The sequence below is a fragment of the Balaenoptera borealis genome (genome assembly GCF_965194805.1).
Source record: "Balaenoptera borealis genome assembly, chromosome: 9".
NCBI lineage: Eukaryota > Metazoa > Chordata > Mammalia > Artiodactyla > Balaenopteridae > Balaenoptera > Balaenoptera borealis.
This window is the reverse complement of record NC_138873.1, coordinates 111,392,974-111,417,161: the sequence shown is the minus strand read 5'-3', so window position 1 is coordinate 111,417,161 and position 24,188 is coordinate 111,392,974. Positions and strand designations below refer to the sequence as shown.

General features: G+C 43.1%; 1 protein-coding gene across 4 annotated transcripts in view; it reads right to left on the bottom strand.

Moving 5' to 3' along the window:
• DDX43 (DEAD-box helicase 43) overlaps positions 1–18,175 on the bottom strand; it is a 128,723-nt gene extending 110,548 nt beyond the window's left edge. For 2 of the 4 annotated variants that reach the window (XM_082405074.1, XM_082405075.1), the window contains exons 1-5: positions 4,957–9,805; positions 3,046–3,101; positions 2,634–2,760; positions 1,699–1,824; positions 497–578 (exon numbers count right to left, since the gene is read on the bottom strand). In XM_082405074.1, the coding sequence (XP_082261200.1) occupies positions 497–578; positions 1,699–1,824; positions 2,634–2,760; positions 3,046–3,101; positions 4,957–5,206 (641 nt within the window). In that variant the 5' untranslated portion in view covers positions 5,207–9,805. Of the gene's footprint in view, positions 1–496; positions 579–1,698; positions 1,825–2,633; positions 2,761–3,045; positions 3,102–4,956; positions 9,807–17,689 lie in introns of those variants that run through there. The other 2 variants (XR_014248288.1, XM_082405076.1) reach the window with 2 other exon arrangements.
• Between the last annotated feature and the right edge of the window lie 6,013 nt (positions 18,176–24,188).

Sequence of the window (24,188 nt, the reverse complement as noted above, 5' to 3'; positions counted from 1 at the left end):
TACCATACTCTCTTAGTTTTAGAACAGATATTAATAGAAAAAATGTTGCCATTAGGACCTATAATTCCAGATAATAAGGACCAAAGAGTAAGAAATTTGTCTAATATTCAGATATCAGATCAATTTCTCATGATTTTCAACACTTGTTGAAATAATTCTCAAAAACTGCTAACAGTAGGCACTAACCACGTGTCTCTTTAAATTTAAAATTTCAAATTCAGTTCCTCAATTATATTAGCTACATTTTAAGTGTTTAATAGCCACATATGGATAGTAACTACTCTAGATCTAGACACAAATATAGCCCATTTCCCCTCTTCGCCAGAAGTTTTATTGGATAGCAATGCTCTAACATATATGATGTAGGGTGCAACCAAGTTTTCTTTTGAATAGGAAGCTACAGTTTCAAATGCAATCATTTCAAATCTTTTCCTCATGGGTTCATTTACCAGCATAAATCTACAAATACTCAATAAAAAGTAGTAAAACTATTCACCTCCAATTGTCTGCTTGGTCTTGTGACATTGAACTTGTTGTTTCTGACTCCACGTAAAAGTTTTTCTTAATTGGAGGTAAACCTGGGACAAAACCCAAAATTTTAACTTGGATGATTAATGAGCATTTACATTTCATTGACATTTATTCAAAGCAACAGAAATCAAACTAAAATATGTATCAGGTTCACCTTGCACAGATATAGCTCTAGACAGCTGTTCCACACTTTGCCAGCAAAGCTTTTGCCAGCCTCTCAGAGATCTCCATTTTTGCTTTGTCTTTCAATTACATTTTTCACCCAAGAAAGAGATCTTTAATAATTAAATATAAAATAAACCATGCTTCACAAGACACACAGACATCACAACTGATGAATCTTCTCTCATAGTAAGCTAACTTTCTTTTCTTTGAGGGTCCATCCCATTACTGTTTAGGAATAAAATATTTATCCTTATTCTATCCTCTACTTTGAAGCTACTTTGTTTTCTTTTTTAAATGCTTATCATACTTCCACCAAACTTAAATCCTTTTTCTGCTTCCCACCTCCACCCAAATTTCCCAACACATGTTGTTGAGATTGCATGGAACAGGCTGACCACCAGAGTGGAATGAACCCTTGTTAATATTTGTCACATGGTAGTGTTCACTGTTTAACTTTAAATAAATGATGTTGTCCCACTGCCTCATTCTGATCAAATTCATGCCTGAATTTACTCTGAAATTCAGTGAATAATGTAAGAACATTATACTCCATATATAATTCCAAGTGAGAAGTAAAAAAACCCATTTCTTCAAGAACTGTACGATCTTATTAAATGTTTTTCCCTTTTTATTTTGCCCTTCTTGGCCAGGACACTCCAAGCTCAATTTTTGCTCAGTCATAGCAAAATGTTAACTCCTGGTTGGCATGTTTACTCACTTCATTTCCCTTTCGGCCCAATTTTCTATTTTTATTAAACTTGTGCAGCGAGTTACCTCAAATAAGACAAGGTATAAATAAGTTTTAACTTTCCATTTGTAATGTAAACCGCAACACAGACATAGAAATATCATGTCCTAGAGACTAATTGCAGTATTTCAAATTCTACTGTCATTTTGCATATAGATTTCATTACTAAGAGCAACACATTTTTTATAGAGGTTAAAAACCTCAATTACTAGGAACAACAATACCACATGTAAGTGTTGGGATCCAGCACTAACCTGCCCACTTTTTTTTGTTGCATTTCAAAATATCTTCTCGGAACTTATCCCAATCAACCAATTGCTGATTTCCTGAAACAGCTTTCCTTGCATCTTTTCCATCCGAAGGTTGGACAACAGCAACATCTGTTAAAAATATTCCAAATTAGTTTCCAAACAAATCCTACCAGTATAAAATCCAAAACAATTTTACTATTTTCTGTTTTAATAACCCAACAATAATAATGCTTGAAACATTAAATTTACGAATTTAGTACAACAGTGCCATGACAATTCTGGTCACGGTTTGCCAGTTATTTACTTCAGATTTCTGAAATGCAAAAAAAAAACTACTGGAGCAGTTAAAAAGCATGAGAGACTAGTGTCTGATAATAAATAACACATCACTTATCATTACGATAATTCTGTGTGGCAGATATTACCCCAGGTAAACAGAAGAAACAGTGTCTTAGAGGCTTTTTAGAGGTTCTTTCCCAAGAAACACTAAGAGGCAATGCTGCCATCTGGACGGAAGACTCTTCTCCTTGTTGCTTCTGGAAATAGTTCAATAATGGCTTTTTCTCTAGTCCAAGTAGATCTGAGATTTTTTTAAATATCAAATAATTAGGCAGTTTTCAAAGTCAGTCACATTCCAGGGAAGGGACCATAGACAGGAGGCCAGGACTAATCCTTGCTGTACCATCAATAGTGAAGTGTATTAAAAGGTTATTTTGTTTTTACTCAAAAGTAAAACTGCCAGGCTTAACAGCAGATATTAAGTGTCTTAGTTTGAGGAAAAGTATCCTGGATTTCATAGAAAAAAATTCTATAACAGACTAGATTTAATGATGGCAAGCCAAAGATTTGTTATCAGGAAAAGCAGCTATAATATGGCTTATAACACTGAATAAAACATTTAAAATTTTACAGGGCTTTAGTGGGCAAAAATTACTTACCAACTTTGGGTTCTGTTTTGTAGTCTTCTTGTTTTTGAACAAGATTATCTATCACTGTTTTCGCTTTGCTCTGCATTGCCTTGGTGCCAAAAATTCTTACTTCTGCTTCAGGGTACCCTTTTATTATCTAGATACAAGGGGGAAAATAGGTGAGATAAGTCCCTTCACCGTCCCCCCCACCGCACTCAACCTCAAATAGAATAAGAGTGTAAAGGAAATACAGGATTGCTATCAATCAGCATCTAAGATATAATGAATGGACTACAGCTTAGGTGAGCTCTTAAAAAGAAGTATGAAGAGCTTTGGCAACTTATCTAAGTTACAACAGTATGTTAATAATTGAAGAGAAATTAGAGTTAGGAATGAACCATAGTTCATCCTCTTTAAGGATTTAAGAACCCAAATAATTTACCTGTATTTTGGTGTATGTTGAGCTCTGGATCTCTTTTATTTTTGACCCACCACGCCCTGTTTTTAAAAATAAAGGGTTTTTTTAAAAAAATTGAAATCAATTATGGGGAACCCACTACCGACTTTGCTCAAAGCCTTCTCTAGTTCTTCCCAGATCATCCAAACAAAGGCTCCTAGGGTCCAGTAATCACTTTCAGTTTGGAAAAAGGGAAGCAGGCGCTTTCTATTCCAAATTGTGGTGGGTGGTAGGAGGTTCCTTTCCCAGAGGTAGATACTAAGGATTCACCATCAGCCCAAGGAAAGACTAATTGGATCCAAAGTGTTGGCAAGGATGTGAAGAAATTGGAACCCTTACACACAACTCAACCAAAAAAGTCCAATTAAAAACTGACCAAAGGTCTTGAATAGACCTTTCTTCGAAGACATAATTATGACCCACAGGTGTATATGAAAAGATGATGAAATCATCAGAGATATGCAAATCAAAACCACAAGGAGATATCACCTGTTAGAATGGCTCTCATCAAAAAGACAAGGAATATGGGGCTTCCCTAGTGGTGCAGTGGTTAAGAATCTGCCTGCCAATGCAGGGAACATGGGCTCGAGCCCTGGTCCGGGAAGATCCCACATGCTGCGGAGCAACTAAGCCCGTGAGCCACAACTACTGAGCCTGCGCTCTACAGCCCGCGCGCGACAATGAGAAGCCCACGCACCGCAACGAAGAGTAGTCCCCACTCACCACAATTAGAGAAAGCCCGGGCACAGCAACGAAGACCCAATACAGCCAAAAATAAAAACAAATAAGTAAATAAATTTATTAAAAAAAAAAAAGACAAGGGATAACAAGTTGGCAAGGATGTGGAGAAAGGGAACCCTTATGCACTGTGAGTGGGAATGTAAATTGGTGCGGTCACTATGGAAACAGTATGCAGAGTCCTTTAAAAACTAAAATTAGAACTACCACGTGATCCAGCAATCCCACTTCTGGGAACTTATACACAATTGAAACTAGGATCTCAGAAAGATATCTGCATTCCCATATTCATCATTATTCACGATAGCTAAGAGGTGGAAATCACCTAAATATCTGTCAACAGACTACTGGATGAAAAAAATGTGGCATATGCACACAAGGCAAGTTTTCAGCCTTAAAAGGAAATCCTGCCATTTGTGACAACACATATAAACCCTGAGGACATTACACTGAGATGAGCCAATCACAAAAACCTGCAGATTCCACTTCTATGAGGTGTCTGGTGGCTGCCAGGGATGGGGGAATGGGGAAATGAGTTGTTGAGAGGTAGATTCAGTCGTGCAAGATGAAAACCTCCTGCAGATCTACTACACAACGTTGTTCTTAGGGTCAACAATACTGTAAATGTATGTTGTTTACCACAATTTTAAAAGGGGGGCAAACCTTAATTCCAGTCATTTCCAAATGTTTTTCAAAAACGAATTTGTAAGACTCACGCTATACTAAGAAAAAGAACACTTTTTTCGGCAGATTAATCATATTCAAGTTACAGAAACTAAGTGCAAGGTATGGCTAATGTTCCGAGCAGCCCTTTAATATCCTACGCTTTCTTATCTTGGGTTAATGGCTCTCCCCGGTGCTCAAACGGACTGACTCCTTTGTTGTTCATTTTGGGGTAAGCTGCCAAAGCTCTGACCTTTCATCCCAAAGATTTCATAAGTCTGAGAGTTGGCGCTCCCAAAACATCGTCTCTATAAACTATACAGAGATGCATTAAACGCCATCACTCTAGCACCAAAGCGTATCAGACAGGTCGGGTGGGAACCCGAGCCGCCCCAGTGGCCGCTGATTGGAGGCGAGGCGGGCGGGGCGGGGATGCCACAGGCCCCGCCTCGCCTCACCCACCCCGACCCGCCCGCGCAGGCCCTCCGCTCTCACCTATCACCGCGCCCACCCAGTCGTTCTTCAGCTTGAAGGAGAGCGGCGGCTCCCGGAAACCAGCGCCCACGGGCTGCTGGACGCCGGAGGGGCCCCTCCAGCCGCCCCCTCCGCCGGCCTTCTGGCCTCCGCGACCGCCTTGGCTCGGCTCCTTCTCCGGCCTCCTTTCCGGAGCCCGACGCAGCGCCGCGCTCCTCCGAGAAGCAACGACCCAGGAGGAGGCGTTGGCGCCGGCTTCCGGTCGAGACATGGCTCCGCGAACAGGATCCGGCGCCTCCGACGTCTTCCGGCAGGCCCTGCACCCTCGAGATGCCGTCGAAGGCTGGTCCACGAGGGCAGCCACGCAGCCGCTGCTCAAGGCGCCCGCGCGCCGACGCCCCGCCCAGGCCGCTGCCTATTGGCGGACGCGGCGCGGTGAGCGGGGCTGGTCCAATGGGCTGCCTCCATCCTGCGCTCCCTCCATCCTGCGCTCCCTCCATCCTGCGTGTGCGTTTGAGTGAGTTCCTATGCGGGCCTTGTCCTTCTCCGCTGCGGGCTGTCCGGCGCTCTCTGTGCTTTCCGGCTACACACCCGCTCCTGGGACCCGCATCTCAGGGGCGCGGAAAGCGCAGTCACGTTTAACAGCCGGACCCAATACAGTCATTAAAAATTTGAAACAAAAGGTTGACGATAGCATTCACCATTGCTGTGTGAACAACACTTTGGTACAGTTAAGCATATGTTAGGTTTTAAAATGGTGGTTGTCATAATTGGAAAAGATACATGTACCCCTTGGGCTTCCCTGGTGGCGCAGTGGTTGAGAGTCTGCCTTCCAATGCAGGGGACACGGGTTCGAGCCCTGGTCTGGGAAGATCCCACATGCCGCGGAGCAACTTGGCCCGTGAGCCACAATTACTGAGCCTGCGCGTCTGGAGCCTATGCTCCGCAACAAGAGAGGCCGCGATAGTGAGAGGCCCGCGCACCGCAATGAAGAGTGGCCCCCGCTTGCCACAACTGGAGAAAGCCCTCGCACAGAAACGAAGACCCAACACAGCCATACATACATACATACATACATACATAAATAAAAAGGATGTAAGCAGACAAGAATAGCATTAAAAAAAAAAAAGATACATGTACCCCAACATTCATAGCAGCACTATTATAATAGCCAAGACATGGAAGCAACTTAGGTGTTCATTCACAGATGAATGGATAAAGAAGATGGGATTTGTATACACAATGGAATACTACTAAGACATAAAAAAAGAATGAAATAATGCCATTTGCAGCAACATGATTTGACCTAGAGATTATCATACTAAGTGAAGTAAGCCAGACAAAGATAAATATCATACAATATTGCTTATATGTGGAATCTAAAAAAAAAAAAAAAATGATACCAATGAACTTATTTCCAAAACAAAATAGGCTCACAGACATAGAAAACAAACTTGTAGTTACGAAAGGGGAAGCAGAGGGAGGGATAAATTAGGAGTTTGGGATTAAAATATACACACTACCATTTGTAAAATAGATAACAACAAACTACTGTATAGCACAGGGAACTATACTCAACACTTGACCCAAATGTTGGCTGTAATTTAAGGGCTAATGAAATAAATTGAATAAATGCCTGAAGCACTCCCATTTTGCAGGCAGGCTCTGTGGCTGGACATATTATTCCAAGGATGCAATCCAGATGGGAGTGCCCCTACTTTGATTAGGATCTTCAAATTCTCTGAAGAGATCTCTGTTTGATCATGTGTTAATCAAACATAGTAGACATCTATTATAATTCTGGGTACTGTGGTCTGCACCCAGGATTGAAAAAAAAAAAAAGTACTACTCATGGTCCATCCTGGGTTGAATGGGTTAACATGGAATTAACTATAACTCTTAATGCAATAAACCCTGGACTTAATCGGATTACAATGTTATTGCAGCACCTAGGAAACACATAAAAAGATTAATGTTTTATGTATTTAGTCTCCTTTCTCTAATCCTTACTCTGAAGTGGATTGTATTAATGATCTTTAGAAAGAAGTTTTGTTGGATTAGATTTGCTAATATTTTGTTGAGAGTATTTGCATCTATGTTCATGAGAAATAGTTCTGTACCTTTCTGGCAATGTCTTTGTCTGGTTTTGGTATTAGGGCCATGCTGGCCTCACAGAATGAGTTAGGAAGTTTTCCCTCTTGTTCTATTTTCTGGAAGATATTGTAGAAAGTTAGTATAATTTCTTTCTTAAATGTGTGTTAGAATTCATCAGTGAACACATCTGGACCTGGTGCTTTCTGTTTCACAAGCTATTAATTATTGATTTAATTTATTTAATAAATGTAGGCCTATTCAATTTGTCTATTTCTTTTTTTTTAATTTTTGATTTTATTTATTTTTTATACAGCAGGGTCTCATTAGTTATCCATTTTATACATATTAGTGTATACATGTCAATCCCAATCGCCCAATTCATCACACCACCACCACCACCCCACCACTTACCCACCTTGGTGTCCATACGTTTGGTCTCTACATCTGTGTCTCTATTTCTGCCCTGCAAACCAGTTCATCTGTACCATTTTTCTAGGTTCCACATATATGCGTTAATATACAATATTTGTTTTTCTCTTTCTGACTTACTTCACTCTGTATGACAGTCTCTAGATCCATCCACGTCTCTACAGATGACCCAATTTCGTTCCTTTTTATGGCTGAGTAATATTCCATTGTATATATGTACCACATCTTCTTTATCCATTCGTCTGTCGACAGGCATTTAGGTTGCTTCCATGACCTGGCTATTGTAAATAGTGCTTCAATGAACATTAGGGTGCATGTGTCTTTTTGAATTATGGTTTTCTCTAGGTATATGCCCAGTAGTGGGATTGCTGGGTCATATGGTAGTTCTATTTTTAGTTTTTTAAGAAACCTCCATACTGTTCTCCATAGTGACTGTATCAATTTACATTCCCACCAACGGTGCAAGAGGATTCCCTTTTCTCTACACCCTCTCCAACACTTGTTGTTTGTAGATTATCTGATGATGCCCATTCTGACTGGTGTGAGGTGATACCTCATGGTAGTTTTGATTTGCATTTCTCTAATAATTAGTGATGCTGAGCAGCTTTTCATGTGCTTCTTGGCCCTCTATATGTCTTCTTTGGAGAAATGTCTATTTAGGTCTTCTGCCCATTTTTGGATTGGGTTTTTTGTTTTTTTAATATTGAGCTGCATGAGCTGTTTATATATTTTGGAGATTAATCCTTTGTCTGTTGATTCGTTTGCAAGTATTTTCTCCCATTCTGAGGGTTGTCTTTTCGTCTTGTTTATAGTTTCCTTCGCTTTGCAAAAGCTTTGAAGTTTCATTAGGTCCCATTTATTTATTTTTTATTACTATTATTTTTTAATAAAGTTATTTTATTTTATTTATTTTATTTTTGGCTGCGTTGGGTCTTCATTGCTGCACATGGGCTTTTCTCTGGTTGCAACGAGCAGGGGCTACTTTTCGTTGTGGTGTGCAGGCTTCTCATTGTGGTGGCTTCTCTAGTTGGGAGCACTGGCTCTAGGCATATGGGCTTCAGTAGTTGTGGCACACGGGCTCAGTAGTTGTGGCGTGCAGGCTTAGTTGTTCTGCGGCATGTGGGATCTTCCCGGACCAGGGCTCAAACCCGTGTCTCCTGCATTGGGAGGCAGATTCTTAACCACTGCACCACCAGGGAAGCTCTTATTTTTGTTTTTATTTCCATTACTCTAGGAGGTGAGTCAAAAAAGATCTTGCTGTGATTTATGTTGAAGAGTGTTCTTCCTATGTTTTCCTCTAAGAGTTTTATAGTGTCCAGTCTTACATTTAGGTCTCTAATCCATTTTGAGTGTATTTTTGTGTATGGTGTTAGGGAGTGTTCTAATTTCATTCTTTTACATGCAGCTGTCCAGTTTTCCCAGCAGCACTTAATGAAGAGGTTGTCTTTTCTCCATTGTATATCCTTGCCTCCTTTGTCATAGATTAGTTGACCATAGGTGTGTGGGTTTATCTCTGGGCGTTCTACCCTGTTCCATTGATCTATATTTCTCTTTTTGTGCCAGTACCATACTGTCTTGATTACTGTAGCTTTGTAGTATAGTCTGAAGTCAGGGAGTCTGATTCCTCCAGCTCCATTTTTTTTCCCTCAAGATTGCTTTGGCTGTTTGGGGTCTTTTGTGTCTCCATAAAAATTTTAAGATTTTTTGTTCTAGTTCTGTAAAAAATGCCACTTGTAATTTGATAGGGATTGCATTGAATCTGTAGATTGCTTTGGGTGGTATAGTCATTTTCACAATACTGATTCTTCCAATCCAAGAACATGGTATATCTCTCCATCTGTTTGTGTCATCTTTGATTTCTTTCATCAGTGTCTTATAGTTTTCTGCATACAGGTCTTTTGTCTCCCTACGTAGGTTTATTCCTAGGTATTTTATTCTTTTTGTTGCCATCGTGAATGGGATTGTTTCCTTAATTTCTCCTTCTGATCTTTCATTGTTAGTGTATAGGAATGCAAGAGATTTCTGTGCATTAATTTTGCATCCTGCAACTTTACCAAATTCATTGATTAGCTATAGTAGTTTTCTGGTGGCATCTTTAGGATTCTCTATGTATAGTATAATGTCATCTGCAAAGAGTGACAGTTTTACTTCTTCTTTTCCAATTTGTATTCCTTTTATTTCTTTTTCTTCTCTGATTGCCGTGGCTAGGACTTCCAAAACTATGTTGAATAATAGTGGCGAGAGTGGACATCCTTGTCTTGTTCCTGATCTTAGAGGAAATGCTTACAGTTTTTCACCATTGAGAATGATGTTTGCTGTGGGTTTGTTGTATATGGCCTTTATTATGTTGAGGTAAGTTCCCTCTATGTCCACTTTCTGGAGAGTTTTTATCAGAAATGGGTGTTGAATTTTGTCAAAAGCTTTTTCTGCATCTATTGAGATGATCATATGGTTTTTCTTCTTCAATTTGTTAATATGGTGTATCACATTGATTTGCATATATTGAAGAATCCTTGCATCCTTGGGATAAATCCCACTTGATCATGGTGTATGTTCCTTTTAATGTGTTGCTGGATTCTGTTTGGTAATATTTTGTTGTGGATTTTTGCATCTATATTCATCAGTGATATTGGTCTGTAATTTTCTTTTTTTGTAGTATCTTTGTCTGGTTTTGGTATCAGGATGATGGTGGCCTCATAGCATGAGTTTGGAAGTGTTCCTTCCTCTGCAATTTTTGGGAAGAGTTTGAGAAGGATGGGTGTTAGCTCTTCTCTAAATGTTTGATAGAATTCACCTGTGAAGCCATCTGGTCCTAGACTTTTGTTTGTTGGAAGATTTTTAATCACAGTTTCAATTTCATTACTTGTGATTGGTCTGTTCATATTTTCTATTTCTTCCTGGTTCAGTCTTGGAAGGTTATACCTTTCTAAGAATTTGTCCATTTCTTCCAGGTTGTCCATTTTATTGGCATAGAGTTGCTTGTAGTAGTCTCTTAGGATGCTTTGTATTTCTGTGGTGTCCATTGTAACTTCTCCTCTTTCATTTCTACTTTTATTGATTTGAGTCCTCTCCTTCTTTTTCTTGATGAGCCTGGCTAAAGGTTTATCAATTTTGTTTATCTTCTCAAAGAACCAGCTTTTACTTTTATTGACCTTTGCTATTGTTTTTTTTTCTTGTTTCTATTTCATTTATTTCTGCTCTGATCATTATGATTTCTTTCCTTCTACTAACTTTGGGTTTTGTTTGTTCTTCCTTCTCTAGTTCCTTTAGGTGTAAGGTTAGATTGTTTACTTGAGATTTTTCTTGTTTCTTGAGGTAGGCTTGTATTGCTATAAACGTCCCTCTTAGAACTGCTTTTGCTGCATCCCATAGGTTTTGGATCATCGTGTTTTCATTGTAATTTGTCTCTAGGTATTTTTTTATTTCCTCTTTGATTTCTTCAGTGATTTCTTGGTTATTTAGTAATGTATTGTTTAGCCTCCATGTGTTTGTGTTTTTTACGGTTTTTTCCCTGTAATTGATTTCTAATCTCATAGCATTGTGGTCGGAAAAGATGCTTGATATGATTCCAATTTTCTTAAATTTACCAAGGCTTGATTTGTGACCAAAGATGTGATCTATCCTGGAGAGTGTTCCGTGTACACTTGGAGAAGAAAGTGTAATCTGCTGTTTTTGGATGGAATGTCCTATAAATATCAATTAAATCTATGTGGTGTATTGTGTCATTTAAAGCTTGTGTTTCCTTATTAATTTTCTGTTTGGATGATCTGTCCGTTGGTGTAAGTGAGGTGTTAAAAGTCTCCCACTATTATTGTGTTACTGTCGATTTCCTCTTTTATAGCTGTTAGCAGTTGCCTTATGTATTGAGGTGCTCCTATGTTGGGTGCATATATATTTATAATTGTCATATCTTCTTCTTGGATTGATCCCTTGATCATTATGTAGTGTCCTTCCTTGTCTCTTGTAACATTCTTTATTGTAAAGTCTATTTTATCTGATATGACTATTGCTACTCCAGCTTTCTTTTGATTTCCATTTGCATCGGATATCTATTTCCATCCCCTCACTTTCAGTCTGTATGTGTCCCTAGGTCTGAAGTGGGTCTCTTGTAGACAGCATATATATGGGTCTTGTTTGTATATCCATTCAGCGAGCCTGTGTCTTTTGGTTGGAGCATCTACTCCATTCACGTTTAAGGTAATTATTGATATGTATGTTCCTGTTACCATTTTCTTAATTGTTTTGGGTTTGTTTTTGTAGGTCCTTTTCTTCTCTTGTGTTTCCCACTTAGAGAAGTTCCTTTAGCATTTGTTGTAGAGCTGGTTTGGTGGTGCTGAATTCTCTTAGCTTTTGCTTGTCTGTAAAGCTTTTGATTTCTCCATCGAATCTGAATGAGATCCTTGCTGGGTAGAGTAATCCTGGTTGTAGTTTCTTCCCTTTCATCACTTTAAATATATCATGCCACTCCCTTCTGGCTTGTAGAGTTTCTGCTGAGAAATCAGCTGTTAACCTTATGGGAGTTCCCTTGTAAGTTATTTGTCGTTTTTCCCTTGTTGCTTTCAATAATTTTTCTTTGTCTTTAATTTTTGTCAGTTTGATGACTATGTGTCTCTGCCTGTTTCTCCTTGGGTTTATCCTGCCTGGGACTCTCTGTGCTTCCTGGACTTGGGTGGCTATTTCCTTTCCCATGTTAGGTAAATTTTCAACTATAATCTCTTCAAATATTTTCTCAGGTCATTTCCCTCCCTCTTCTCCTTCTGGGACCCCTATAATGCAAATGTTGTTGTGTTTAATGTTGTCCCAGAGGTCTCTTAGGCTGTCTTCATTTCTTTTCATTCCTTTTTCTTTATTCTGTTCTGCGGCAGTGAATTCCACCATTCTGTCTTCCAGGTCACTTATCCATTCTTCTGCCTCAGTTATTCTGCTATTGATTCCTTCTAGTGTATTTTTCATTTCAGTTATTGTATTGTTCATCTCTGTTTGTTCGTTCTTTAATTCTTCTAGGTGTTTGTTCTTTAATTCTTCTAGGTCTTTGTTAAACATTTCTTGCATCTTCTCGATCATTGCCTCCATTCTTTTTCCGAGGTCCTGGATCATCTTCACTATCATTATTCTGAATTCTTTTTCTGAAAGGTTGCCTATATCCACTTCATTTAGTTGTTTTTCTGTGGTTTTATCTTGTTCCTTCATCTGGTACAAAGTCCTCTGCCTTTTCATTTTGTCTATCTTTCTGTGAATGTGGTTTTCCTTCCACAGACTGCAGAATTGTAGTTCTTCTTGCTTCTGCTGTCTGCCCCCTGTCTATTTCTTCTTATGTGAGTTTTGCCAGATTATATCTTTCAAGGAATTGGTCCATTTCACCTAAATTATCAAACTTGTGGACACAGACTTATTCATAGTATTCCTTTATTATCTTTTTAAAATCCATGGGATCTGTAGTGATGTCTCATCTTTCATTTCTGATATTAGTAATTTGTATCTTCTCTCTTTTTTTTCCTAGTTACCCTGACTAGAGGTTTATTGATTTTATTGATTTTTTTTCAAAGAACCAGCTTTTGGTTTCATTGATTTTCTCTATTGATTTCTTGTTTTCAATTTCATTGATTTCTGCTCTAATTTTTATTATTTCTTTCCTTTTGCTTAGTTTGGATTTAATTTGCTCCTTTTTTTCTAATTTCCTAAGGTGGAGACTTAGATGACTGATTCTAGGTCTTTCTTCTTTTCTAATATATGCATTCAAGGCTCTATATCAATACTTCCCTCTAAGCAGTTTCCACTGTATTCCACAAATATTAGGTTGTGTTTTCATTTTCATTTAGTTCAAACTATTGTTATGAAACCAAACTTGGGCCCACTCTCCTGCCACACAGCAAAGCCAATCTGTTGATACCAGGTTATGGTGGAGGAAATTACAGTGTTTATTTGTGGGGCACCAAGTAAGGAGAACAGGCAGCTCATGCTCAAAAGACCTGAACTCCCTGATGACTTTCAGGGCAGAGTTTTTAAAGGCAATATTTGGGGTAAGGGCTGCAGCTTGTGAAATTTCTGGTTGGTGGTGAGGTAACAGGGTGTTTTGGGAATCTTAGTCATAACCTTTTTGTTCCAACCAGTCCGGGATCTATATGTGTTCAGCATATCATCACCATCCTCCACCTGGGTGGGGGTCTTGGTTTCTGCATAACAACTCAAAGATATGTTTCAGACTGTTATATATATCCCTTGAGGAGGAAATAGTACTGTTTTATGGCTGAACAATTGTTCAGGCTATCTTGCTTAACTACTGGTTTGGGTCTTGCTTAACAAAGGTCCTGGTTCCTCCTCAAGGAACATAACAATACACCTTTGAGTTCTTCTGGAGGGACTAAGGCCCCCACCCAGGTGGAGGATGGTAACTTCAGGATGAGCACTAGATTCCTGGAGCACCACCCTGATAACTTACCACCAACAAATCAGAAGAAAGTCACACACCCTGCAATCCTCACTCCAAATTTTACCTTTAAAACCTTTCCCCAAAACCATGGGGGGAGTTTGGGTGTTTTGAGCACAAGCCACCCATTCTTCTTGCTTGGCCCTTGCAATAAAGCTTTCTTTGCTCCAAACTGACATTTTGGTTTGTTTGGCCTCACTGTGCGTTGGGCACACAAACTTGGATTTGGTAACTTACGTATGACTTTATATATAAAATAGGCTTCCTGTAGACAATATGTTGTTGGGTCTTGTTTCTTGATCCACTCTGACAATCTCTCACTTTTAAATGGTATACTTTGACCATTAACACTAAAGTGATTACAGAAATAGTTGGTTAATATCTGCCATTTTTGTTACTGTTTTCTATTTGTTGCCCCTTTTCTTTACTCCTGCTTTTGTCTTTCACTCTTTTCAACCTTTTGTGGTTTTAATTGTGCAAACTGATTCTATTTCCTCTCCTATCTTAGCATAACAATTATTTTGCTTATTTTTTAAAATATTTATTTATTTATTTGGTTGCACCAGGCCTTAGTTGTGGCAGGCGGGCTCCTTAGTTGTGGCATAAGGCTCCTTAGTTGTGGCATGCGAACTCTTAGTTGTGGCAGGCATGTGGGATCTAGTTCCCTGACCAGGGAATGAACCTGGGCCCCCTGCATTGGGAACCTGGAGTCTTATCCACTGTGCCATCAGGGAAGTCCCTATTTTGCTTATTTTTTAATTGGTTATTTTATTATTCAGTTTTAAGCATTCATTGTATATTTGTATACAAATCCTTTATTAGAAGTGTGTTTTGCAAATAGTTTCTTCAAGTCTGTGGCTTGTCTTTTTATTTTTTTAACAGTGTCTTTCACAAAGCAGAAGTTTTATTTTTATTTTTTTTTGCTGTTCCATGCGGCTTGCAGGATCTTAGTTCCCCAGGGATCGAACCGGGGCCCCAGCGGTGAAAGCACCGAGGCCTAACCACTGGACCACCAGGGAATTCCCAGAAGCTTTTAATTCTGACTAATGATTGTTCTACTTTCTGAAGGATTTCTTTCCTTCGCTTTATTCTGGCATATAAAGATGAATTCTACCAAACATTTAAAAAAGAAATTGTATCAATGCTCTAACATCTCTTCCAGAAAATGGAAGAAGGGGGAATACTTCCTAACTTTTTCTGTGAGGCCAAAATTACCCTTACACCGATAGTGAACACTAAGATAAACTATGGACTTTGAGTGGAAATGATGTGCAGATGTGTGTTCATTGTAATAACAAATGCACCAGTATGGTGAGGGATACTGATGGTGAGGGAGGTCCTGTGTTGGGGGTGGATGGTAGGGGATAATGAGGAGTATATAGGAAGCCTCTGCACTTGGTGCTCAATTTTGCTGTGCATGTTAAAAAAAAAAAAAAAAGGCATTATAGAGCAGTTTTAAGTGGAGAGGTGGTGAAGAAAGACACATCTAAGATGCTAATTCCAGGTAATATGAATCCTTGTCCTTTTCTTGTACTTGTATTTTAAATTAGTCATAAAGTAGAGCAAAATGCATCACTGCCCCATCCGTGACACTAACACTTTTGCAATAACCAACCAACTTCTCTGTTTATAATTTGTCTTTTGACTTCATATTTTAGAGATGGGGCATAGGGGAATTTTTTTTCCCAATTAAAGAAGTTTTAATTCTAATTTAGTAAAAACTATTACCGTTCTTTTGTGGTGACAGCTTTTGGAGCCATGATCTGGAAGTTTCTCTTTATCCTCAAATTATATAAACATTGATCTATATATTCTTTCAGCACTGCTTGTTTTTTAAATTTTTATTTTATATTGGAGTACAGTTGATGTACAATGTTGTGTTAGTTTCAGGTGCACAGCAAAGTGATTCAGATACATATGTATAAATATTCTTTTTCAGATTCTTTTCCCATATAGGTTTTTGCAGAGTACAGAGCAGAGTTCCCTGTGCTATACAGCAGGTCCTTGTTGATTATCTATTTTATATATAGCAGTGTGTATATGTTAATCCCAACTTCCTAATTTATCCCTCCCCCCCACCCCTGCACCTTTCCCCTTTGGTAACCATAAGCTTTTTTCTAAGTCTGTGAGTCTGTTTCTGTTTTGTAAATAAGCATATACGTACTTATACATACTTTCTCTGGGCATATATCCGCAGAAAACCATACTTTGAAAAGATACATGCACCCCAATGTTCACTGCAGCACTATTTACAATAGCCAAGACATGGAAGCAACCTAAATGTCCAGATGAATGGATAAAGAAAATGTGGTACATATACACAATGGAGTATTACTCAGGCATAAAAAAAGAATGAAATAATGCCATTCGTAGTAACATGGATGGACCTAGAGATTATCATACAAAGTGAAGTAAGTCAGACAGAGAAAGACAAATATCATGTGATATCACTTATATGTGGAGTCTAAAAAATTATACAGATGAACTTATTTAAAAAACAGAAACAGACTCCAGCACTGCTTTTCGAAAGAGGCAAAATGTTTACGCTCTTTCTGGAAAAAACCTTATGTGTATATCAGATAGGCATCCACATTTATTTTCAAAATGTCCCAGCACTGTTTTGAAATTACAGTTTCATTATATGACATATACACACACATACATGTTTCTGTATTTCTGTGCTTCCTATTCTGTTCCACAAGGGCAAGGACACTGATGTGAACTTGTATTTTCAAAAGATGACTTTGGGTGCTATATGGAGAATATACTTTACGGGGGAAAAGTTTTTTTAATATATACATATATTTATTTGGCTGTGCTGGGTCTTAGTTGCGGCACACGGGATCTTCAGTTGCACCATGCGGGCTCTGGTTTCCTGACCAGGGATCGAACCCAGGCCCCCTGCATTGGGAGCACGGAGTCTTAACCACTGGACCACCAGGGAAGCCAGGGAAGTCCCTAAGGGGGAAAAGGTTTTGATCTGATGGGAAAGTTGTAACTTAAGCATCCGTAAGGCTACAAGGAAGCTCTTACAGAGGCAGAGGATGGTGATAGCGCAGACTGGTTTCTTAGTAGTGGAGGTCGTGAGAAGCAGTCCTATTTGAGGTTTATTTTGAAAGCGGAGCTGACAGGATTTGTTTATAGGTGTGAAATGTGACAGAAAGGGAGGATTCAACCCGGTGAAAGATGGTGGCCTTTACAGGAAGGGAGAAAACTAGGGCAGGGCAGGTGTTGGGAGCAGGTTAAATGAGAAATACCTGTTATAGTGCAAGTGCCAGGTAGAGAGTTGGATTTAGTAAATGTTTTACTTCCCTATGATTCTCTGTAGTTTGATACAAATAAAGCTGCAAAAGAAAAAAAGCAATCTCTAAAGAGAATAGAATGTGTTTGTGATCGTTGAACTAGTAATTCCACATCTGGGGTTCTTCCACTTCTAACGGAAATATTCATAACATGCACAGACGCTGACCTGGCTCCTGTGGGCTGAGAGGACACCAGTAGCTGGAAAGCCGCCCGGCGCTGGAAGAGCGCTGCCTGCCCTCCGAGAGGCCTTCGGTACCTCGCGCCGCGGGGCTCACCCGCCCGCAGCAGGAGCGCGCTCCGCGAGTCCCGGCCGCCTGGGCCCGGGTCTGACCTGATACTGGGCTTCGGGGTCGGGCCGCCCCGGAGCGCGGCTCAAGCCCTGGGCCAAAAAGCCCAGGGGCCGCCCGAGGGCTTCCCGGGCTTCGACGGGCTGCGGCGTCCAGCTTCTACCAGGACACTGAGGGGGCCTCGTCCCAGGAGGAGAAAGAGGGGAGGATTTACCTGTATTCACGCGACGGGCACTCATCGACCTGCTCATCCTTCTCTACTGGTTCCAAGGGGAGCACCTGCAAACCCGTAGAGCAGGTGGAAAAGATCCTAGGTGAGTGCGTGGCGGGGGCGCGCTCCACCCGCCGGCTCGGGCGAGCTCCTCCTCCTCCCGCGCGCGCGCACGGCCGGGGTACAGTCTCGCCCCTGCGCCCGGAGCAGCCCGGCCTGCCCCTCCGGCGCCCCCTTCCCGCCGCGCTCACAACCCAGGCACCAAATCGTGCACTTCGAGCAGCTGACCGAGATCCTGCTGCAAGTGCAAACGCTCGACCCGAAAGGCCTGGCCAGGATCTCGGTTTTCCGGCCCCTGGAGAAGAACAGGCTCAGTCCATCGTCCTTTGCAGAAGAAGGCAACTGCTCGTCCGCGAGTCGCCGGAGAGTAGGAGGGCCCGCTGCGGGCTCCGGGCCGCCGGGCGGGTCCGAGGATGAGAGCGGGTGGGGTGGAGACAGACCGGGGCTGCGGGCCTGGGTGGGGGAGCCTTGTTTGCCGCTCCGCAAGGTCTCGGGAGCTTTCCGGAGCCCGCGAATGCCGCCCGCTCTGCCGGGCGAGACCACCTCCACAAGGGTCCTGAAGACCTAGCAGCGAGGTGAGAGGGAAGGGGAGAGATCGGTGTGTCCCTCTGCCGCCTCCCACCCTCTTTATACGAGATTGCGGAGATTTAAGGGAACGACTTGTCTGTCTTGTTCCCCAGTGAGCCTGGTGTCCCAGTTGCTCCTGGACCCCCTCCTCCGCGCGGCGTGGGCGGAGGGCTCAACCTGTCTAGCGGCTGGAAGGAGGCGGGCGAGGAGCGCTGGCCCCGCCCGATCCTCCCATCCGTCTGCGGTCGGTGTGTTTTCCAAACTTTTCCGGTTCGCGTCCAGGAGTTTTCCTGCTACGCAGACAGAATCCGGTGCCTGTGAGGCCTCCGGGTTTCAAGAGAGGCCCGGACCACTTCGGGCAAAGCCGGGTTCGGGAGCCGTGGCGGGTCGCCAGGGCCCGCAGAGCCGAGGTTACAACTTGCATTTTCAGCTACAGGGCATCTGGAGAAATTCCGGATCGTGGTCTGGGAGCGGCCCCGGTCCAGCCGAAGTAGTCCCGAGCCTCCAAAGGGTCTCAACACGGAGGATCCCTGCCCATGGTCGTGCGCCCCAGATATGCCTCAGGGCCGCTGCGGGATGCTGGGGGGAGGTGTGAACACGGCGTCAATCTAGGGCCAGGAGTGGCAGCCCCACCACCCCGCTACTTGGAGCCGGTGTGTAGAATGAGGAACCCATTAAACCCGGGTCGTGGTGACTCCAGGCCAAGTCTACCATCTCTCTCCAACCCTGCCCCCAGCCTCTAGGGAAACGGCTTTCCCTCCAGCCCATCAACATGTTAAGTGCGCTTCTTTGTTTTAACTCTTCAGATTAGTGGGGATTCCTGAAGTAAATCGATTTGTATCAAGAAACAAGGAAAGCCAAAGCAAAGAGGGGACCTGCGAACACTTGTTTCTCTCCAGCTTACTGGGCCTGAACAGTTCGACCTTGGACTTGCAGCCCCCAGCCCAGATTCGCCTGGCAGGGGGCCGGCGGTTTTGCCGGTGCGTCAGCAACAAGATTCAGTTCCTCCCAGCGCCAGACTCGAGGGCTTTCCTGGCCTCAGGTCTGAGCTACCCGCACAGGAGAGAAAAGCAGCCAAATGAGAATCAGAAGCGTGTGATATGAATTTTAAAATAGGCACGTGACCACCGCGGCCCTCAAGCTGGCGAGGCCCGGCTCCTCCCACCTGCGGAACTCAGTCCACACTCGGGATGTACTGACGCTGAATGGTCCTCCCAAAGATTTAGAGGCTCAGGAGTCAGGTGTAGGGGCTTTCCCGAAGGTCCCGAAGGGACGGGAGCGGGATGGACAAGGCTCCCTTCCCACACAAACATACTTGCGCAGGGGGCCCCGCCCGCCCAAGCCTCTCTCTTGCGTCCTGGCGGCATCGGTGCCACTCGACCAACACCTGGATAAATCCATTGTGTCCTTCCCTCGAGTAGCATCGTCCGTAGACTGTGATCTCCAAGGGGTCTTCGAAGCACCTTGGATCTCCTCGGGTCAGTGTTGAACCAGCGTTCTGTTTGGGGGAGGACATCCCCACCCCGGCCTGCGCGGGGAGAGGGTGCTCAGGTCCGGAGAGCTGGGTCCCGGTGCCTGCGAGGCCAGGAGGCTGTTTTGCAGAAAGCCTTACTTTCGGTTTCAAGGTTCGTAGGACTCGCTGGCAAAATAACCACTCTACGCTCAGTTAAACAAGAATCTAGCCAGAGTTTGTTGAATTAACAATGATTACAGTATGCTAATTAAGAAGAGAACAGTATAACTAACTGAGAAAGAATAGTAAAGACAGAGGTTTATACGTCACCGAATTGGGGAAGCACCTACGTCCAGATCCAAGCAGCGCTGGGAAGTCCCTGGAACGGCGATCTGGAGTCCCGATTGGAAGGTCTCGGGCGGTGCGTCCACCCCACGGTTGAGACTTCAGAGTACTGCTCAAAGGAGTCCTGCTTTTAATGCCAAGCCGCAAGCCAAGAGTCACCAGCTTACGCGCAAATATGCAGCTCTGGCTATTATCAGAAATGCTTTGCTCTCTAGTCGTTAAGTCTCAGAATATTCGCTGATCCCTGGGAAGCGGCCAGATTCCCAAGGCTCAGGAAGCTTCGTGACTTATTCCCTTCCTTATCTGTTGGTTCTCAGGCTTGCTAGCGCCGTTTCTGCTGACCTACATAGTCCAGCAGTTTGGCACGTAGCTCCCTTCAGGGTCTTTGGTCAAAGGCCTATTATTGCCTCTCAAGACTGAACAAGACTATTACCTTCCCCAGCAGAGGCAGGAGCCAGCGGCGCTCGGAGGAGGTCCCAGCTGCGGCCCGGAGGGAGCATGCTGCCTGCCTGGAGTGCACGCGCCCTGGGCGCGCACGCGGCTCACTCACCGAGCACCGCATCCACCAGCTCAGCCTCTTGGTTCAGACGTGGACCGGAAGCTGGGTCTTCGAGTCTTCCGGCTCGGAAGAGCTCTGCGGGGTATCTCTCTGCTCCCTCCGCGCTCCCGCCGCAAGACCCCTGCGACTCGGAGAAGCAACCGGACAGGAGGCCAGGTGTTCGGCGGCGCCCTGTCTCCACTTCCAGGCTCGGCGGAAACTGCCCGCCCTCCCGAGGCCGCGGGTCCCTCCGAGTCACCGCCCCGCAAAAGCTGCCAGCGTTTGGGGAGGCGGGAAGCGAAGACACAGCGGGCCTCCCGCAGACCTGGGAGGCAATCGAGGCCTCTCCAAGCATGATTCCGGTCCCTCACGGCCCAGGGGCGGTCCCCTCGGGAGAACAGCGGCCGAGGGCAGCAGCGAGCGGAGCAGGCGGCCTGCGCGGGAGACGGCTGCGCGTCCAACGCGCGCAGATTACCTGGGGCCTCATCGCTGAGGATTGCCCGTGCAACAGCACACCAGGACACTGAATGGGGAGAAAGTCAACAGAGCTGCCTGTCGTTCAGGCCACACCCACGAGAAGAATTCAGTGGAAGTGTGTAACTCTTGCCGCAGCAGAGAGTTGACAGAGCGTCTCTGAAACCCCAGTCCCAGGTGACCCTGGAGGACTTGGCAACATGCTTTCCACTATTCGGGGCTTCTTCCTACCTCATGTTTAATTCTCTTGCCCAATATTCATTTTATTTTACTTTTCCTTAATCATCAGCTCTTGGTGTAATACAAATGTTCGACCATTTAACATTTCATTTACTGAAATTATTTATGCCCTATTTTACTTTGTCTTGGAGTTGGGAGTTGCTCTTTTCCTAACAGCATGTGTTCACTTCATGGTTCCTTTATTTCCTCCAATTTTTAAAGACTGAAAGCATTTAACATAGAACTCGAGTGCAAGATATACCATTGGATATAGGTCATTAGCTTTTTAAAAAAAAATAGAATTAATGTGATTTATGTTTTATTTACTTTTATTTATTTAAAAATATTTATTTATTTTCTTAATATTTTTGGCTGCATTGGGTCTTAGTTGTCGCATGACGTGGGGTCTTCAGTTGAGGCGCCGGGGATCTTTCGTTGCGGTGCTGGCTTGTCTCTAGTTGTGGTGTGTGGGTTTTCTCTCTCTAGTTGTGGCGCTTGGGCTCCAGAATGCATGGGCTCTGTAGTTTGCAGCGCGAAGGCTCTCTTACCAGCTCAGTAGTTGTGGGGCGTGGGCTTAGTTCCCCACCAGGGATCGGACCCGCGTCCCCTGCATTGGAAGGCAGATTCTTTACCACTGGACCACCAGGAAAGTCCCTCATTAGCTTTATATGTAAAATATAATTTAAATATTATTTAAACTAAAAATTATATACCCAAACTATTCATCAACTATAAGGGAAAGTTAAAAATATTAAACATGAAAAACCTTAAAGACATGGCAGATTTAAACACACGGCATTCATCAAGCACCCTGCCAAAATCCCTCTAAAAAAGAGATTATTAAAAGACATAAATGCACAAGGGTAAAGAATGGGTGTGTACACACACACACACTGACACATACTGCAAGCTAGAAAGCAGATGAGAATGTGATATTTGGTTTAGACCAGAGAAAATGGAAAAGTAAGCCTTGAAGAAGGCTGATTTGTTCTGTAGAATCCCAATCTGCTTCAGAAATGAGAGGCATCAAGTTCCTCTGAAAGTGGGGATGAGGGTTCAAGAATCATGTGAATGAAAAATATTGCTGCCATATCAGTAAACAAAGGATGTTGCAGTCATCAGTCCCTCACATTACAGCTGCCCAGACCGCCTGGATGGTGAGCCCTGAGGGAACTCAGGATGGAAACAGGATGCCTGCCATCAAACTCGCAGCCATTGCAGCCACATCCAGTGGTGCACCCTGAAGGACTCAGGGTGGGAAAGCACAGGATACTGACCCCAGAGAGCTGAGGTGCATATCAAAGGAATGATTTCAGTGAGCCCAGACTCTTGCATCTTCCCATACATAGAAAAGCACTAAATTCCTTGAGAGGTCTGGTTTTCTTTAATCAACAGTAATCTTTTGATGCTCTGCAAAAACTCCTATATATCCTGGCTCCTCCCTTACCTCTTCAGAGCAGTCCCTCAGAGCCATCTGAGACGCTGCCTCCCAGGCTTGAAGTCCTCAGAAAGTCTGCCAGATACAACGTAATTCTCAACTTTTAGAGGGTGCATTTTTTCAGTTGACATTAGCAACCCTTAGGAACAAGGCCCCGCTCTACAGACAGGGAGGGGTGGTGAGCCAGTAGTCTGTCTTAACTTGCCCTCCAGGTAATTTTGTTGTAGCTCCAGTTTACAAACTATTGAGATATGTTATTTTACAATGAAACCCTTGAATCAACAAGACTAACCCTCTCCTTAACAAAGCTGCCAATCAACAGTTTGAGATCAACTCTTAAACAGGAACAGGCATATATAATGAGCAGATTCTCCAAGGAAATCTCTAACATAAAAGAGGCAAAAGAGAAGAAAAAAAAATCTGTGAAAGCAGAAACAATGTAGTAAACAGAAGAAGAATTCAAAAGGCTAATTCAGGGGACTTCCCTGGTGGCGCAGTGGTTAAGAATCCACCTGCCAATATGGGGGACACGGGTTTAATCCCTGGTCTGGGAAGATCTCACATGCCATGGAGCAACTAAGCCCATGTGCCACAACTACTGAGCCCACGCTCTAGAGCCCACGAGCTGCAACTACTGAGCCCACGTGCTGCAACTACTGAAGCCCATGTGCTTTAGGGCCCGTGTGCCACAACTACTGAGCCCACATGCTGCAACTACTAAAGCCCGCACGCCTAGAGCCCGTGCTCCACAACAAGAGAAGCCACTGCAATGAGAAGCCTGCGCACTACAACCAAGAGTAGCCCCTGCTCGCCGCAACTAGAGAAAGACCGCGCGCAAAAATGAAGACCCAATGCAGCCAAAAAAAGAAGGCTAATTCACATATCTTCTGGAAGACATTACATTCATGAAATAAAAACAGATTATATTAAAAAACTAAAAGAGTTTTATAAAATAGGAAAGAAAAATTAAGAAAAATATAAGAACAGTCTAGAAGATCCATCATAGCAACTAACAGAGATTTCAGAAAATAAAAGCAGAGAAAATGTTGGGGAGGGAATTATCAAAGAAATAGTTTGAGAAATTTCTCACAGCTGAAATGGCCTGTGTTTTCAGATAGAGAAGGCACACTGACTGAATAACAGAAAATTACACCAGCACGTCATCAGGACACTAAAGGACACACAGAAGATCCAAAACACATGATTTTGGGGGGCCATTGGGGTGCAGTGGCTTGAAGCAGGACCTCGGTCCTCATCTTCTTTGAAGAAAGAATTCAACAGAGAGACAGATTGTAAAGCAGATAGAGTGTTTATTAGAAAGCGAAGTACTTTGTGGGGTACACGTGCAGGCTCAGAGTGGGACGCGCCCCAAAGGGGGAGCTTCAGTCACAAGGCAGCAGTTTTCCGG